A 16410-nucleotide genomic window follows, 5' to 3' on the forward strand; every position below is an offset into this window, starting at 1 on the left:
CGCACCCCCGCTGCTACCTTCGGAGCCGCTCGTGCCCTCATGGCGATCGCTCGCACCACCTTCTCCCCTTCCCATGTTCCCCCGCCGCCCCCGCAGAGCCAAGCCTCTCGCATGCGCACCCGCTCTCAGTCCACCCCATCCCGTCCTCGCGCACTTAGCGTCGGGGCGACTCATGCCGCGAAGGAGCGCTCTCTGAATCCTATCCCCGCGCCTGTGTCTTCGACCGTAAGCTCTCTCCTCAGCTCCCGGCCCCCTCCCGCGCATACATCCACTCCCCTCGCCGTCCCGACCCCCGTGACGCCGTCCAAGAAGCCCGTTGAACCCCCCTTGCGCTCCACGTCAACCAAGCGGAAGCTCTTCCGACTCAAGCGGCCTTCGTCCTCGCAAGCCGAATCGCGCCTCGAAGGCTCGGGAGGGCTCAGCGGATTCCTCAACTTCCCCTCTCGCTCAGTGCACCCCCACTCTCGTTCGGCCGAGCCTCCGGTCATGACTGGCGTGCCGCACACCAGCGCGCCATTGCCATCGCACCCGCCGCCCATGTCGCCCGGGTTCTCGCACGCGCCCCCGCCCCCGCCCCCGCCCCGACCGCCGCGAAACCCTGCGCGTGCGCACCCAGCCCGTCCGTCGTCACCCTCCAGACCTCAAACACAGGATCGGAGCCCTCCTGCGCCGCGGCCCTCACGCATCGCGCAGCACGAGCCCACGCCTCCTGGCGACATTGCAGACGCGGAGGACTGGGTCTTCCCCCTGCCGGTGAGCGCCCCGTTTGAGTTACATTTGCGTTTGCGTTTGCGTTTGCGTTTGCATTCCGCGCTGCCTGTCGTTTCGTCTGCGCGCGACGCCCGCGTGGGTGGCCCCACGGACTCGCGCTCGGCGTTCGCACCGCCAGGTGCGCGCTGACACGGGAGAAGAGGCCGGGCAGCGCAGCGCCAGTGCTATTTGCGTTCTCCCCTTCTCCCCCCCTCATTTTTACAACGACCACTGACATCACTCGACCCGAACCTGGGAATGCGCGCACACGAAACGGTTGTCGCTGAGCAGAAGGGCTCCGAGTTCCCGTTGCAGCGCAAGAAGAGCAAGACGAGCCGGTGCGAGCCCAGCAGGCTCATGGTGGACGAGTCCGCGCGGAACGACGCGCCGTTTTCCACCGTCGACCGGACGATCCTCGCCGAGCTGCGCCAGAAGATCCGCGCGCGCGAAGCCCAATTCGTCGTGCGCGGAGGGAAGAAGTACCACGCCTGTCGTCCGGACGAGGTTCCCTACCCTCGTAGCTATGACCGACAAGTGGTGGACATGTGAGTGATCTTGTTCGACCTTGGGGGTAACGGCCGCGCGGACGCCTCGTGGACCTCGGTCGTTCGTGCTGTTCGGGCGGAGCTGATTGTCGATCCCTAGGGACGTGTGGGACAACCTGTGGCAGCGGCAGCTCGGGGGGAGTGTCACGATGCATACGTTTGAAACATCGCCGGCCAGGGTGTGAGTATCGCCGGTCCTGCTGATCCCATGTGCGTGCCGCTAACGTCGTTCGATCTAGCCTCGACATAGGCTGTGGTAGGTCCTCTCGATCGTAGCCGGACGAGTGCAAGGCTGATCGGCACACGCGGGGAAGGAACTGGGACATGGATTCTGCACGCTGCTAGGGAATGGAAGGTACGTCAAGCAGCGTTGCTCGTAGCTGTTTTGGGATCCTGAGAACGTCCTCCTTGGTGGCTGTCGGACGACAGGATTCCCACTTTGTTGGTGAGTCATATATCTGTTGTTAGCTGCCTCGCACGCTCTCTTTAACGTGCGCTGCGCAGGCTTGGACGTCGTACCATTACACCCGGACCTCCTGCAGATCGGCTCTTTTGACCTTGCGGCCCGCATAACGTGGGTTCAGGCGAACTTGTGAGTGCCCCTTTTTCGTTTGCGATCTCCCACACCGTAGATATTTCGGTTATATGTACACGTTCTGTGCCTGCCCGATCACCTGCCTTTCCGATTTACGCGTAACTGACACAATTTGCCTTTCATCCAGCCTAGAACGACTGCCCTTTCCGAACGAGGAATTTGACTACGTGTAAGGAGACAAGAAGCTCTGTTCTTTTGAATGAGATCTGATCTGACGGTCCTGCAGGCGAGTTGTCCGCGTTGGTCGAGGCGTTCCTGAAGATAAAGTGCGTCTAGTTTTCACCGGCTTTGTTTTGTTCACCGGTCTGACACTAACGTCGTTCACGTTATGTTTCAGTGGGACACGTTGCTGGAGGTGCGCGCCACCGGCCTTTTCCCCTTGCGATGAGTACTGACCGCAATCCGCGATAGGAAATAACACGTGTGATGAAACCTGGTGGCGCATTTGAGGTGGGTTCGCATCATTATCGTTCGGCTCGGTGGTCTCACCACACCTATCATTGATTCAGATGTTGGAAGAGAACCTTCACTTCCCCGGCAGTCGCATTGAGAGCGCCTCTATCATCGACACCTCTGACCCCCCACAGCCTCCAACGCCGCCACGGACAGACTCATCGCATTCCTCCGAGCAAGAGCGACATCACCTTCATTACCCTCATCCACACCCATCAAGCCCGTACGCTCAGCCCTCGAGCTCTATGGCGTTGAGCTACTCTTACGAAGACATCACGAAAATGCGACGCTCGCAGCAGGAAGAGTATCGTCCTTCGCTGCATTCTATCTCTTCTTCCCCCGACGTGTCAAAGACACAGATGCCTCCGCGCTCTCGTACTACGACACTGGAACGACCCCCAACGAACCCTCACGACCACTCGCTTATAGAGATGATATATAACGAGATGCACTCTGCGCGCTTCGTCAACACCGAGCCTGTTTCTCTACTTGCTAATCTGCTTCCGTTGCACTTCAGAAGTTGGTGTCTTTACTTTGCTCTCGCAAATCGATGCTGATGTCCAGACAGATGTCAGATCACCTCCCCCTATCCTCATCCCGTTCCCGTCTACTCCCGAGTCCCGACCTCGCTCCATAGATGGGCTCCCTCGATCTTCACCAGATGCGGTCCCGCAACGCCGGTCCAGGGCTAGCTTCACTGAGTCCGAAGACGACGATTACTTTCAGAGTGCGAAGCGTCTCAGCAACTCCCCTCATGCACCGCTCTTGCATGCCTCCGACATCGCTTTGGGCAGTCTCATCACACTCGACATCAACCGATATAGCGGCTTCTCTCCCACTGTTGTCCGCCATTCAACGCTACCGGTTTCTGTGCATCCGAATGGCTCTGATCCAATCAGCATGTCTCCCCCCAATGGTCCCGCTTCACCTCCAAACGGCCTGGGTGCCGGACTGGGAAGCCCGTCAACGGCGTCGCGGCGGTTATCCGCGTTAGACGCGAGTCGGAACCCTCTACCAAACCAGACAGTCAACTTCGACCCGCGCACGCTCAATCTGCATCTGGCCCTCAGGGTCAGCGAGGTGCTCGCGTGCGCCGAGCCGATGTGGGACTGGGTGGTGGACTTCCAGGAGTGCGAAGTGCGGCCCGGGAAACACACGCAGCAGATACGGGACGCGTCCGTCTCGAGTCGCGGTCTACGACGGCGGCACCCGATGCAGGCGGAGCTGATGGCGTTGACGAGGATGGAGTTCGACGCACTGCTGACGCGCTTTGACCTGTACGTACATATTCCTTGACTACAACCACCTGCGCAGTGCTAACGATGCTGCAGCGATATGAAGACACAGATGCACCTTGGTGCCGCGCTGGAGGACCGTCTCGGCTGGCCACTGTACCCCATCTCGTCGCACTCTTCCGAGGACCGCGATACATATGAGGCCATGTGCGCCGTCTGGGACGCGTACCAACGCGGCCTGCCCCCATCCGCGGTGCGCGAACGCGGCCGCGTTCTCTCTACCTCGCATACCTCCGCCACCTCTTCGCCTTCTGGACCGCGTCCATCTCTACTCACTCCTATGTCGACCCCTTCCTTGCTCTCCCCACCTCGCTCTCCTCAGCTCGCCCGCCGGAGTATCGCGACCCCCGACGATCTCTCACTTCGTGCGCGGCGCAACTCGGGAATTCATCATGCGCACTCGCACACGCAGCTGTCCCCGATGACCGAATTCAAGGATAAGGACAGACCGCCACGCTCGCGCACGCCCGGCAGGAACAAGCTCAAGCGACCCTCTACCGCGGGAGCTTCGCCCGCGCCGACGTCGCCACCAATACTGCTGCGCCGCCCGGGCGCTACACTACCGCTGCCGGCGCCAGGCCAAGGCTTGCTGGCGGCGTCGCTTGCAGCAAGGGCGAAGGGAGAGGAGGCCGTGTCGCCGCCGTGCAGCAGGATGGGGCGGATGTTTGTCGCGTGGAAGGCGTGAGCCACCGGGTGGCCCGGTCGTCAGTCCCGCGCGATCCTCTGCAGAGACGACTCCGACCGCGCAAGCACGAAGTCCAGGGCCGATGTCGAGCTCCTTCCTCCCCCGTCGCCCCGTCCACCAAGCCCTCGCATCGATCGTCCCGACTCCGGCCGCTTCTTCCCTCTTCAAGCTCGAGGCCCGCACCTGGGCCCCGCGCCATGACCCCGAATCCGGAGAGCGCACTGCGCACCGCTCCCGCCGGGAGTGGCGCATGCTCGATAAGGAGCCATCGCTGATCAGTGCTGCGGACCCGCTGCAGCAAAGCCCCCGCCCTCTGCGCCCAGATATGGGCGGTGGTTCTCTCTGGGCCTTCGCGCTCCAGCCCGGCCGCACACCCTCCACCGCCTCTGTCAGCGTGCCCACGCCCGACCCAAAACCCTCGTCGCTAGCGGTCTCGGCCCCGTCCTCGCCTTGCCCCTCCGCGCGGAGCGAGGCAGATCAAGGCCTTCTTGCAGCCGCCCCGGAGCCCCGCGCGCGGTCGCCAAGGAAGGAAGCGGGCAGCGGGCGCACGGCATATGGCGTACGCCGTCATGTGCCCCGCGAGCCACCCAATCCACGGGAGGGGTCTCAGGCGGGGGCCCAAGAATACCGCGCGCACGGGCTGACTCGGGCGGGTTGGACACGGCGCGGGCGTAGACCGCCCGAGGGGCGGACAGGGTGCGACGCGCGAGGCGAGGAGTTTCGGCGTATCCGGACGTGCAAAGTCCTCGGTGCTCCCGCGCGTGTCTCGCGTCCAAAAGTGGCCCTCGCGGTGCGACTGGAGGAAGGGCACCGCGGGCTCGGGCGCACGCAGTGGTCTCGGCACGCCCGCGTTTTCGTCACGCTCGTGAGCCTTTAGCCTCAGCAACATGCTCCGCTCTACGTTCTCTATCCCGGACTTTCACACTCTGGACTCCGACTGCTCTCTCCTGGCTCACACCACACTCACGCCCTCATGACCCCGCATCGCGTCCTTCCCGAACTCTCTTCCTCTGCCGTTACTTTAACGTAACTTATAGTCGCTCTATCTAAGCACTATCTATGACCGGCCGATGCGCCCCCAGCGCACCACACTTGGGATTGTTGTCGTGTAGCTGTTACCCCCCTGGGGATGTTGTACCCTCGTATCTCACCGCCGTCTCCGCCACACCACACCCTCTGTCCGTCGCGCCGCACTCGCCGATGTCCACCTCTTCCGTGCAGGGATCTGCGCAGGTCGCCCGCGCGTGTCAGCCCGCAGTTTATCTGATAGCTGTCCGCGAGCACACATCGTCCGCCTCCGATCGAGGCTTCTGCGGGCGTGAGGGTGGCCTGCTGAGCTGCTTCTCGCCCCGTGCGGCGGTCCGTATCGTTCGGAGTTGGAATGCCCAAGTCCGTACGCGGCTGCGCTCGCTTTCGGGGGGGCCACGTACGGCGCGTCGCGCTGAAGGTGTGTTCGGTCTTTACGTCCCGTCCTTGCAAGTGCTCGATCGGGGCATCCGCGTCATCCCCCCGACTCGTGGTCGCTCGAACAGGCTTTCTGCGTCACTCGGGGTCGAGTCCTGCCCACGCGGCGTTGTCTCGCTGCACTTGTCGTCTGGCCGTTCGGCCGTTCGTGTCTGTAGACTGAAATCCTCTCTGTGACCACGCCCGGAAGGTCGGGTCATGTTAGTCCGTCGACTTCGAATCTCAGGCCCGAGCCCTCGTACTCTCGCCAGTCAACGCGCGCATCGACTCGACCGCGAGGTTATCTGACACGACCCTGGGGGCGGCAGGGCGCCTTTCGCTTGCGCGGCGTGGCCGAGCTTCCCCATCCGATCGAGGCACGGGCCGCGCAGGGTCGTCGACCGGGCCGCATATGTGCGTATACGTACGTACCTGAGATTATGTATGGGAGCTGTATTAGACAGTGTAGGTGGCTTATGAAACTCGTCCTCTCTTCTCTTCGCACCTCTCGCGCCGCAAGCGCTCCGAAGCGGCGCGGATTCGCGAAATAGCGACGGCTATAAGCGCCCATGGCGCCCCCGGGCATTGCCCGCAATATTCATTGCGTTCGCGTAACACAAATTTGCGACATGAACGTTCGTCGGAAGTCACGGTGTGGGTGGTGACGCGGTGATGATTAATTACGGTGCGACCCTGCCTGGCACCCACCTCGCGGGCTCGGTGTCGGACGTCCGCCGTCATCAACTGCAGGACTCGGGAGTCGGAGCCCATCACCTCGGGCATAGACATATGTTCTGGCCAGGTAAATCCGTGGAAATTTGAAGTAAAATGTGTCATTCTGCTAGCATGTCCAATCGCCGTTATATCCGTGTGACAGTTATACTATCTCGGGCATGCCGCATGCATTTCCCGTGCAGAGAAAGGCAACCTTCCCCTTTGCTGCCCGTCCAGGGGACATGCCAGGGAAATGATACCTTTCCCTTGCATGTCAATGGCATTTCTTCTCAGAATTGCGCAGCTCACGGGCGTATGTCGAGCACCGTGGGGCAACAGAACGTGCATATTGCCGTTTTTGGTGTGCACCGTTGCTGTGTGCCCCGTGTTAACCTTTGCAACCACCACACCTGAATTTGACATGCAAGGGAAAGGTATCATTTCCCTGGCATGTCCCCTGGACGGGCAGCAAAGGGGAAGGTTGCCTTTCTCTGCACGGGAAATGCATGCGGCATGCCCGAGATAGTATAACTGTCACACGGATATAACGGCGATTGGACATGCTAGCAGAATGACACATTTTACTTCAAATTTCCACGGATTTACCTGGCCAGAACATATGTCTATGCCCGAGGTGCATGGATATCGGGAAGCGCCAGACGTCGAGACGCCCCTGCGGATTTGCTTCCGCGACGCGTGCACCGCCTCGGTCCCCCACGCCGGCAGCGGCGGCATCACGACGCACTAGGACGCACCATGTAAGGGCAAGCCTCAAGGTACGCGGCGACGGGGAGACAGAGACCTCGCGGGTGGGCACCTCCGCCAAGCACGCCGCCTGCTACGGCGGACGCGCCCACTGGTCTCCGACCCCCGACCGACGAGGGTGCGCCCATCTGGTTTCCTTCGCGGGTGACACGCGACGCTCAGCGCTCAGCGTCAGCATTGCGCGGACCCTGGGGTGCGGGCGCGCTCGGGGACGCGTTCGGCGGCTTGCTCGGACGGCTGTGTTTGTGTAAGTGACGCGCTCCCCATCACGACGCGCCCGGGCCCGCGCTCCGAGACCAAAGTTCGAACAAACCCGAACGGCGAATCAGGGCGACGGAGTTGGGGTCTGGACGGACCGGCGAATTCTCCCCTGCCCGACGCGGACGCCGGCGACCATCCGCGCGGCGCGACGTTCTCGAACGCCGGGAAGGTGCCGTGGGGAGAGGGGGGAAGAGACAATTGGCGTCGTGATAGATGAAAGCGGGCGGGGCAGGCGTGCGTCGCCGTGGCGACCGGGCCCTTGAACGCGGCCCGTCGACGGACGGGTTTGGGGTCGCGGCGGGAGGTGATGATGATGATGATGATCGCATGTGTGGGCGCGGATGCATTTTTGGCGGTCGGATCTGCCGTCTGCGGAGCTTGGGTGGGGTTGGAAAAAAATGGGACTTGCACATACGTACAGAACATCATACGGTCGCGAGTGAGTGTGGTGCAATGTACGCCGGCGACAGATTTGGGGTGTCATTCAATGTGTGTTAATGTTCGCTGGCGCCAAACGACAGGTAGGGGGAGAACAGTGAGTGCGTGCGTCGCGTCGACGGCTGGCGATAAGTGTCTTGAGGGATCTCTGGGAACTTGGGAGGACGGAGGGAAGCCTGGCGCATTCACCTGCCAGCCAATCCGCATAAGTTCTAGTCTTGACAATAAAACCTTGAGTGCCGAAGCTTGAGACGACAAGAGTACGAACGAGAGGCGGCACCCGCCCGCGCGCCACAAGGTGACTGTGCCCTAAAGCTTTGAAATTTGAACCGTAAGTTCTGCCTGGCAGCAGCTGTCAACATACAACAGCGGAGGAGAAGAGGGGCCCGCGGCCCAATGCGGGCTCGCATCGCGCGCATCCCGTCGCGCGATCCTATCGCGTCGACGGGTGGACCGAGCCCCCTCCCGCACACCGGTAGTTCGTCCGACCCCCCGGGGTTCTCCAGACGATCCGCACCGCGGGCCCTGGGCACGACGGCCGCACGCACCGGCGCGCCTCCGTACGCGGGTCGTCCGAGTCTCCCGTCCCAGCCCCCCGCGGCCTCCTCGCGCGCGTTCGTCCTGCGGCGGAACGGCAGAGGACGGCGCGACATTGTCGTCCGTTTCGAGCGAGCGCGATCGCGAGAAGCGAGGGGGAGGACGAGATCCGGGCCGATGGGGATACTGCGGCGAGAACAGGCCGGGGTCGGACCGGGCGCCAGGGCGGGCAGGGCGCCGGTGCGACAGGTTCTCCGGCCTTGCGGGGCCCGGCGGCTGTGGATCGGACGATGACGTTTTACGCTGCGCGCGCGAGGGCAGCAGAGGTCGCAGAGAATGGCGATTCGAGGTTGCCCGGGTCCTACTCGTGGTTGCGGCGCATAAAGCAAGAGAGGGAGGGTCGGAGGCGGCCTGATTTCGAGGGACGAGTACAAGAGCGGGTGAGACGGCGTTGAGTAGCTTTGTGCGCCGGGGTGGGCAGCTGCTTTATGTATCGATGACAAGGCGACGTCCCGTTTGGAATAAGCGTTGGACGGGGGTTACCAAGCCCACGGCCTGCCGTTGCGCCGTCAGCAGGTCCCAGGAAAGACCTTCAGCCTTGACTTATCTGGTCCATCATCCGTGCACACCCCAGATCTGTGCTGGTGTCCGTGGATCGTAGATGATGACGACAGGCGAAGCAGGGCGAAGCCGCCTTGTACTTTTACACCGCCGAAGGTTTGCCATCTGTGAGACATGAAGTTGAGATCAGCACGGCCCAGGAGCCAGCTCGCAAAGGCTTTTCGTGCGCAGCGCTTTCAGCGGCTCGTCTTGGCTCGGAGCAATCAACGGGAGCGCGCGGGATCATAATCGACCCAAACATCGACCTGCGACCCGTCCGCAGCACAAACCCTCCGAGAGCGACGGACGTGCAGGCTGGTCGCCATCATTCGCGGTAGTTGGGGATCAGTCGAGGTCGACGGTCGACGGAGCCTGGAGGTGGCAGAGAGGTTCGGGACGTCGGAGTGGCAGCCTGGAAGTCGCTCGCCCGCGCGCGCAACCCGGCGCGGAGGCAAAACTGACAGCGAATGAGGAAAGAAACTTGCCGGATGCGGATGGCGGGACGCAGCCGCCGGCGCGCGGCCAAGTATAGCGCGCGGCGGCGTGATGCGCGCCCGCTTCGCGCGGCGGTGTGCGTTCAAAGTCGTGCGCGCCCGTCCGCGTGTGCGCGCGGGGCAGGATGGGCGGGCGCGAAGGGACGGGGACGGGGCGGAGGCGGGCGGAGAGGGGAAGGGGACGGGAGGCGAGGGCGGACGGAAGGATCTGGGCGCGGGCCCAATCGGGAGCCAACGAGGTCGATCTTTTTTTTTTTTTTTTTTTTTTTTTGGGTCAATCATTTATATCCCGCGTACGGAGTACAGGTGCGGCTTTTCTACATGGGTAACACTTGGTGGGCGAGTGTTCTCAGCCTGTGGGCCTACATCTAAGGGCTGTTCGCACCCCCGTCCGTTCGGACTCCGGAGTGCTTGTCATCTGTGCCGCAGGGCGGTCTTTTCACGTTGTGCACGCGCTGTGTTTTGCCGCCTGCCTTCTATGTTTGGTGCGTATTTTTCAACACACCCGCTTCTTTATGACGGCGCGTCCGCGAACGTGAATGCGCCATCGTTCTTGGTGATGAAAGCATTGAGGTCTTGGTACGCCTCGAGGCGCTGCAGGAAATCGATCTCGCCTCCGCAGCGCCACCAGCGTTCATACCTCGTGCATTCGAGCAGTATGTGGCTGCGGCTTTGCAGCACATGACACTTGGGGCATTCCGTGGGTTCGCCCTTGAAGAAACGTGCTCGGAACGATCCGATGGGCGCATGATTGAGCACCGCGCGGCAGAATCGAGACATCGCTGCAGGCGAGTGTCCGTGCGCTCCCAGTGCAGCGCTGGTTGTGTGTTTTGGCGGGTCGAACACCCGCAACCTCAGGAAGTCGTGGCCCGCGTATGGGCGCGAGTTGCGGTATTGTTCCCGCCACTCAGACTTCAGCCGCACCGCCAGCATGTGGCGCGCGAACGCCGCTGAGCACTGCTCGCGCTCCTGAGGCAGTTCGGCCGCCGCTTTCGCATCTGCGTCGACCGCCTCATTCCATTCGATCCCGGTGTGCGATGGGCACCAGTGGAACACGATGCGCCGGCACGCATCCTTGTCCAGCCATTCACGCGCATTGGCGCATGCGATCACTGACACTAGTTGTTGCCCGTGCGGACGGGGGTCCAGTAGAGTTTTGAGCGCGGACTCATTGTCCGCCACCACATGTATCGTCTCGCATACCTGCTTGGTTGCGAACGCGATGCCCATACCCCCTGCTATCATCTCCGCGTCGTATGAGACCGCGCGCCCGCACGCGCGGCCTTTACTCACGAGGAGCCTGTTCGACCGGTACGCGCGGAAAGCAGCGCCCGATCGACACTTGGGCTTGGGGTACACCGCGCCGTCGCAGAACACCACCACTGCACGGCTGTCGCTCATGGCCTCCCGCAACCGGGGGGTCAGGTCCATTTTCACCCACTCCTCAAGCTCATCGGAGTCCTTTTTTGGGTGTTCCAGGTTCCACGAAATGCGTTCACCGTGGGTGTCCACTAGGCGTGCTCCTGGCCGCGCCTCCTGATGCAGCGGGTTGGCCCGCTCTGTGCACGTTCGTCCAACTTCTTCTATGACGCGTAGTGGTGACGTCTCCGCTTGTGGAGCTCGTTCCCCCAGTGGGAACGCTACTGCCGCCGCCAGATCATTGGTCGTCCACGGCTCGGGCATCGCTGCCACTAGAGGATGCGACTGCGCGAGCGCATTTACCCGTATCCCGCTGCGGCGGACGAGTTTCTCAATATGTAGCCGAATGGGTGGCAGGCCAGCCAGCACCTCCATACCGCCGATCGGCGACGTTCTAAAAGCTCCGGTGATCCACCGGATGGCCGCGTTCTGAGCCTTCCGGAGGAAGTTCAGGTGCGTCTTCACCCCCGATTTCCGGTACCATAGCTGGCAGCCGTATGTCATCAGGGGGAGTATGCACATCACATATAGCGTGCGCCGTTGTTTCGGCTGCAGGCCCTTCACTGAGTTCCCGAGCATGAGCATGGACTGTGCTGTGCTTGCCGCGCGGGATCCGTAGTACCGCACGTGCTGACGGAACGTGAGCCGTCGGTCCAAGTAGAAGCCGAGGTGCCGCAGCACCTCTACCGGTTTGAGAGGTGTCTCGCCCGTGAAGGGCGCTTCTCCCAGGTCCAGCGTTGGGTCGGTTCGGGCTGGTTTGCGCGAGAAGTGGCATGCTTCCGTCTTCTCGTGCTCTACCACCAGCCCGACCCGTTGGAATTCCCTCACAGTCGCCTTGTAGAGGTTCACCAGCATTGCCGCGTTTGCCTGCAGCGAGCTTGAGGTGACAGCCCACAGGCCATCGTCCACGAAGAATTGGAGGGTTGGGTATCCGCCCCCGAGGTTGCTGTTGACCGGACACAGCCGGTGAATCACCGGGGCGATGTATAGGTTTGCGAGGGGTGGCGACATTGCTGACCCCTGTACCACGCCGACCTCGCGCGCATTGAACAGTGGTGACGTCATGGTGTCCCATCTGTATCTGTTCTGCCGCCCGCTCAGATAATGAGCGAGGAAGTTCGTCAGCCGTGTGCTGAACCCCTGTTTTTGCAGGATGCCGAGTAGCATTCCGTGGTTCACGGATGGATAGAACTGCGCGACATCGAACGCTATCACGGACGTGTCGAGCCCGCGTCCCCACCCCTGTCTGATGCGGTGCACGAGCAACAGCCCCGCATCTACTGTAGAGTGCTGTTTGGTTCCCCCGAACTGCGCGGGGTGGAAGGCTCCCCAGCGCTGTCCCTCGTAGTGCAATCGCGCTGCGATCATCTTTTCACATAGCTTCCCGAGGCAGCTGAGTAGGACGATCGGCCTGTATGACTTCAGGCGTGAGTAGTCGTCCTTCTTTGGCTTCGGAATTATCACTGATACCGCCTCCTTAAACTGGGTTGGCCAGTATGCGAGGTCGATGCACGCGTTGAAGACACTGAGCAGCAATTGTGCGCATTGCTCGTGCTTCACCAGTGCCGCGATGTACGGCCATCGAAGGTGGTCTTCTCCGGGTGCAGAGCGCCCCGACACCTTCGCTATCGCGTCGCGCAGCTCCTGCAGAGCGAACGGCGGCCAATCTCGTGCCGCCTGCTGCGGCATGTCGTCCAGGAAGGTCATGTCGACCTGTCTACTCTCCGCGGAGTTGTAGGTGGCGTCCACCGCCTCCCAGAACTCCCCCGGCTCCACCAATGGCCTCCCGTTGTGCACGAGAGACCTGTACATGGGTAGCGATCTCGGCTTGGTCCATGCGACCACGTCCCAGACGCGTTTACCCTTCTCACACGTGGCCGCAATGCGGTCATCGAAGTATTTGTTCTTCGCGGCCTTGGTGGCACGCTTGAACGCTGCCCGATTCTCGTCCGTGCGCGCGGCTCGGAAAGCGTCCCGAGCCTCCGTGCACTCTGCGTTCCACCATTGCTTAGAGCGTGACGATACCTTGGGATGCACTGCGTGCTCCTCCCACACCCTCTGAACGGCTGCCAGGACCGTGTCACATGTGCGCTGAAGCTCCTCGACTGTGCCTACTTGCGCGGGCACTGTTACGACTTCGTCACACAGGTCCCTGATGAAGGACTTCTCCTCCTTCGAGCCACGTTTGATGTTTTTTGGCAGGATTTTCTCCCACCACCCCACAGGGAAGCTCGCACATAGGAGCGCATGGTCGGACAGGCCGCGCCCCTCCAAGTTTATTTTGACCTGGACCTCCCCCCGCGCCACGCGGTCCGCCGGAGCCCACAGCAGGTCCGGTGTTGTGCTGCGCAGCGCGGTGTTGTGTGGGCGGTGCGTTGGCACGCCGTCCGCGTTTGCGAGGCATAGGCCCCACCCGGCCATTAGGTTCACCAGCTCAGTCGCACGCGCGCTCTCGCGCGGTGCGTCCGGCTCCCACTGTGTTGAGTGCAGGTTGAAGTCTCCTGCCACCAAATCCAGCGGCGGGATCTGTTCCGCGTGATCCAGTAGCCATGACAGTGCGGTGCAGTGTTCGTCGTTATAGACGTTCATCACATGGTGCACCTGCCCGTCGATGCGGATAGACACCAGGATGATGTCCCGATGGTCCACAACGTGTGAGCATATTTGTGGGCGGAGATCTCCCAGCTCTCTGTTCACATACACGCACACGCGCGCGGACTCGCCCGTCTCAATGAGCTGCCACGCTGCGTGCACCTGCGTACCAGTCAGCACATCTCCTGCTGGGTCCGTGCTTGACGCAATTGTCTTTATCGGCCCGTAGTAGGGCTCCTGTACCAGCAATATGTCACACTCTCCCACCAAGCTCTCCAGCACGAAGTGCGTTTGCGCAGGTGTGTGATTCACGTTGTGCGATACAATCCGTAGTGAGCGCATCATTACCACCCACTCAGTCCCATGCCTCCGGGGGCCCCCGCGTCGTCGCGACGATCGCGGTCCTGCCTCTCATCCTTCCCGCCCTGCATCCTGCTGCTGCCGTTCTTCGCGTTCCGCACGCGCTGCTGCTGCTGCATGGGGGGGACATGACGGTCAATGGGGATGACCTCAACACGTGGCGCAAAACGCACCGATGGGCCGTTCGCGTGCGCACCATTACTGGCTGCCGCATTGGCATTCTGTTGGGTGGCTCCGCGGCGGACGCGTGCCGGTCGGTTGTTCTCGTGCCATCCGAAGTCGTTCCGGTGCACGTAGTACGGGCACTCGCGCGCATTGGCGCGGTGCGGTTGGCCACAGTTGACGCACTTTGGTGGGTGCGGGCATACCACATTGCCGGATCCGCGACAGCACACCGCGATTGCGCAGTGGTGGCGGATGTCGTGGTCTCCTCCGCAGTGTTCGCACACTGATGACGGAGCCGTGCAACGAACGCGTGGGTGCCCCCAGCGCTGGCACAGCCCGCAGTGTGGTACCTGCCGGCGGTCGTCGAGTACTTGCGCTGCGCGCATGCCGTTGGCGAAGGGGACTTGTGTGCCTTCTAGATCACGCTGGTGTGAGCGCGAGGATGTGTCGGTGATTTCGACGATGAGCGTCGAGGTCGAGGCCCCTTGGCGAGGGGGCATGAAGTTCGCCCTGCGCAGAGGGAGGTGGGGCTGCCACTCGGGAGAGTTTTGCAGCGCGGTTGCGGCGGTCGTGGCGGCGTCGGCAGCGGAGCCGTCCGGGTTGATACAGGGGACGCCACGGAAGCACAGCTGGGAGGTGTAGCGGAATCGCTCCACCGTCACCGAAGCTCGGTCCGCAGGGTCCCCGCCCCACTGGTTGGCGACAATGAGGTCGCGAAGGATGGTGTCCACACCCTCGGGCGGAGGGCGGTAGAACTGGACGTACATTTGTCCGTTCCCGGTCCACTCCATACCGGTGGCCCGGGTGTCTTGCAGCGCAGCGTTGGGCGCGGCGCGGAGAGCGTTGTTGATGACCTCAATCGCGGCGAGCGACCCTACTCGCCGTTCGGCTGGTGGAGGGTTTGTGAACCTCGCATACAGGCGGCGCGACGCACCTTGGGGCGCTTTCACGCGCCTCCGCTTCGTTTGGGCACGCTCGGTGGGTGTCTGCGCACGCTGCGCAGGTCGAGCGGGTGTGGGTGGGCGTGTCGTGTGCCGCCGGAGTTCCGGTGGTGCGTCGGAAGCGCCGTTCGTGTGTATGCCCTGGCCAGACGGGCCGGCCATGGCGTCGGAGAGATCGCAGAGTTGGTCGAATGGCATGTTGGGGTAGCGCTGCAGGAGTCGCATTACCGTGTCGGGATCGGGGCCCAACTGGTGCGCACTGCGGCTGTGCGCGTAGTCGGTCGTAGTATTCGTTGTGGTGGTGTCAGAGCGGCCGCGCTTGCGCGACGCCCCACGGTTTGCTTCGGGTCCTGGCATGGGTGTGGCCTTCACCTTGCCCTTGCCCTTGTCCTTTTTCTTGTTCTTGGTGTTGTCCGTCTTGACCCACCCGTCTTCAAGCTCCTCGGAGTCGTAGGTGTGCGGCTCAGCATGCATGCCCGCGCGGGACGACGCGCGGGACGAGAGGGGTGTGAGGGAGGCAGACGTACCGCCGCGCGATTCGTCACCTCGGTCCATGTCGTAGTCCGACTCGGGGTCGAACCCCATCGAGTCATTCTCCCAGTCCTCCATCGGCTGGGCAGGCGTGGGCGGGCGTTGCTTCGCGCGCGGTCCCGGCTTGAGGGCCATCGGGATGTGTCTCATGTCGAGCCCGAGTTCCACCGTGAATAGGTCGTACAGGGCCCTGTTGAGTTGCGACACTGCATTGGCGACCGGGTTGTATATGGACGCCAGAAAGTTTGGCGCGTCTCGGTGTTGGTAGAGCTCTTCAGCTGCGGTCTGGAAGAGGTTCGTTATGTCGGCGATTGAGTCGCCCATGGTGGGGACTAGCGTTGACCAATCATCTCTTGCGTCGATGCAGAGCGCTCGTGAGCGCACGACGTAGTCGGGGCCGGGTACGGGGCTTGGTGGCGGGCCTTGGCTGTCGGCGAGGCTGCGGTCGGGGTTGGGTATGGGGACCCTGATGGTGTCATCGTCGTCGCCCATGTCGAGCAACATACCATCCTGTTCCATGTTGTCGTCGGGGGAGTCGTTGTGTCGTCGCCTGTCAACGGTTCGAGCGTCACGACCGGGAGGGAGAGACAGAGCACGCCGCTGGGGGCTCGGGCTCTGTGACGTGGCGGAGCCGGCGCGCGACCGTGGGCGGTCGCGGTCCAGCGGACTTGGCCTGCTGCTTCCTGGGACTTCTTGGGTGCGGTCCGGGGGCATCTTGACCCTTGGGAGGGGAAGAGGGTTGGGATGGGAAGAGAAGCTGCTCGTAGGTCACGGTCCTCGCAGCGGGCGTCTAAGCAGATGGTGGTGGTATAGGGTCAAGGTCTGAT

General features: G+C 62.4%; 6 protein-coding genes across 6 annotated transcripts; 1 reads left to right on the forward strand and 5 right to left on the reverse strand.

Moving 5' to 3' along the window:
* Positions 1 to 111: 111 nt before the first annotated feature.
* BXZ73DRAFT_46467 (uncharacterized protein) lies at positions 112 to 3810 on the forward strand (the record flags this gene model as incomplete). The annotated part of the gene is made up of 14 exons (XM_048019699.1): positions 112 to 377; positions 510 to 753; positions 1042 to 1295; positions 1396 to 1476; positions 1587 to 1650; positions 1725 to 1740; positions 1800 to 1887; positions 2018 to 2059; positions 2117 to 2156; positions 2228 to 2245; positions 2302 to 2340; positions 2400 to 2862; positions 2912 to 3620; positions 3675 to 3810. Coding segments are annotated over 14 exons (2460 nt in total), but the record flags the coding sequence as incomplete, so codon positions are not given.
* A 6494-nt stretch (positions 3811 to 10304) lies between these two features.
* On the reverse strand, positions 10305 to 11105 carry BXZ73DRAFT_23508 (uncharacterized protein; the record flags this gene model as incomplete). Its single annotated transcript, XM_048017678.1, has 2 exons — positions 10305 to 10922; positions 11013 to 11105. Coding segments are annotated over 2 exons (711 nt in total), but the record flags the coding sequence as incomplete, so codon positions are not given.
* Positions 11106 to 11480: 375 nt separating this feature from the next.
* On the reverse strand, positions 11481 to 11780 carry BXZ73DRAFT_23130 (uncharacterized protein; the record flags this gene model as incomplete). The annotated part of the gene is made up of 1 exon (XM_048017669.1): positions 11481 to 11780. A coding segment is annotated over one exon (300 nt), but the record flags the coding sequence as incomplete, so codon positions are not given.
* Positions 11781 to 12566: 786 nt separating this feature from the next.
* BXZ73DRAFT_46378 (uncharacterized protein) lies at positions 12567 to 12806 on the reverse strand (the record flags this gene model as incomplete). Its single annotated transcript, XM_048019683.1, has 1 exon — positions 12567 to 12806. A coding segment is annotated over one exon (240 nt), but the record flags the coding sequence as incomplete, so codon positions are not given.
* Positions 12807 to 12857: 51 nt separating this feature from the next.
* Positions 12858 to 13931, reverse strand: BXZ73DRAFT_23287 (Endonuclease/exonuclease/phosphatase; the record flags this gene model as incomplete). The annotated part of the gene is made up of 1 exon (XM_048017672.1): positions 12858 to 13931. A coding segment is annotated over one exon (1074 nt), but the record flags the coding sequence as incomplete, so codon positions are not given.
* A 284-nt stretch (positions 13932 to 14215) lies between these two features.
* Positions 14216 to 14581, reverse strand: BXZ73DRAFT_25683 (uncharacterized protein; the record flags this gene model as incomplete). The annotated part of the gene is made up of 1 exon (XM_048017716.1): positions 14216 to 14581. A coding segment is annotated over one exon (366 nt), but the record flags the coding sequence as incomplete, so codon positions are not given.
* Positions 14582 to 16410: the final 1829 nt, after the last annotated feature.

This window comes from Epithele typhae (assembly GCF_022376455.1).
Source record: "Epithele typhae strain CBS 203.58 chromosome Unknown BXZ73scaffold_22, whole genome shotgun sequence".
NCBI classification, from domain to species: Eukaryota; Fungi; Basidiomycota; class Agaricomycetes; order Polyporales; family Epitheliaceae; genus Epithele; species Epithele typhae.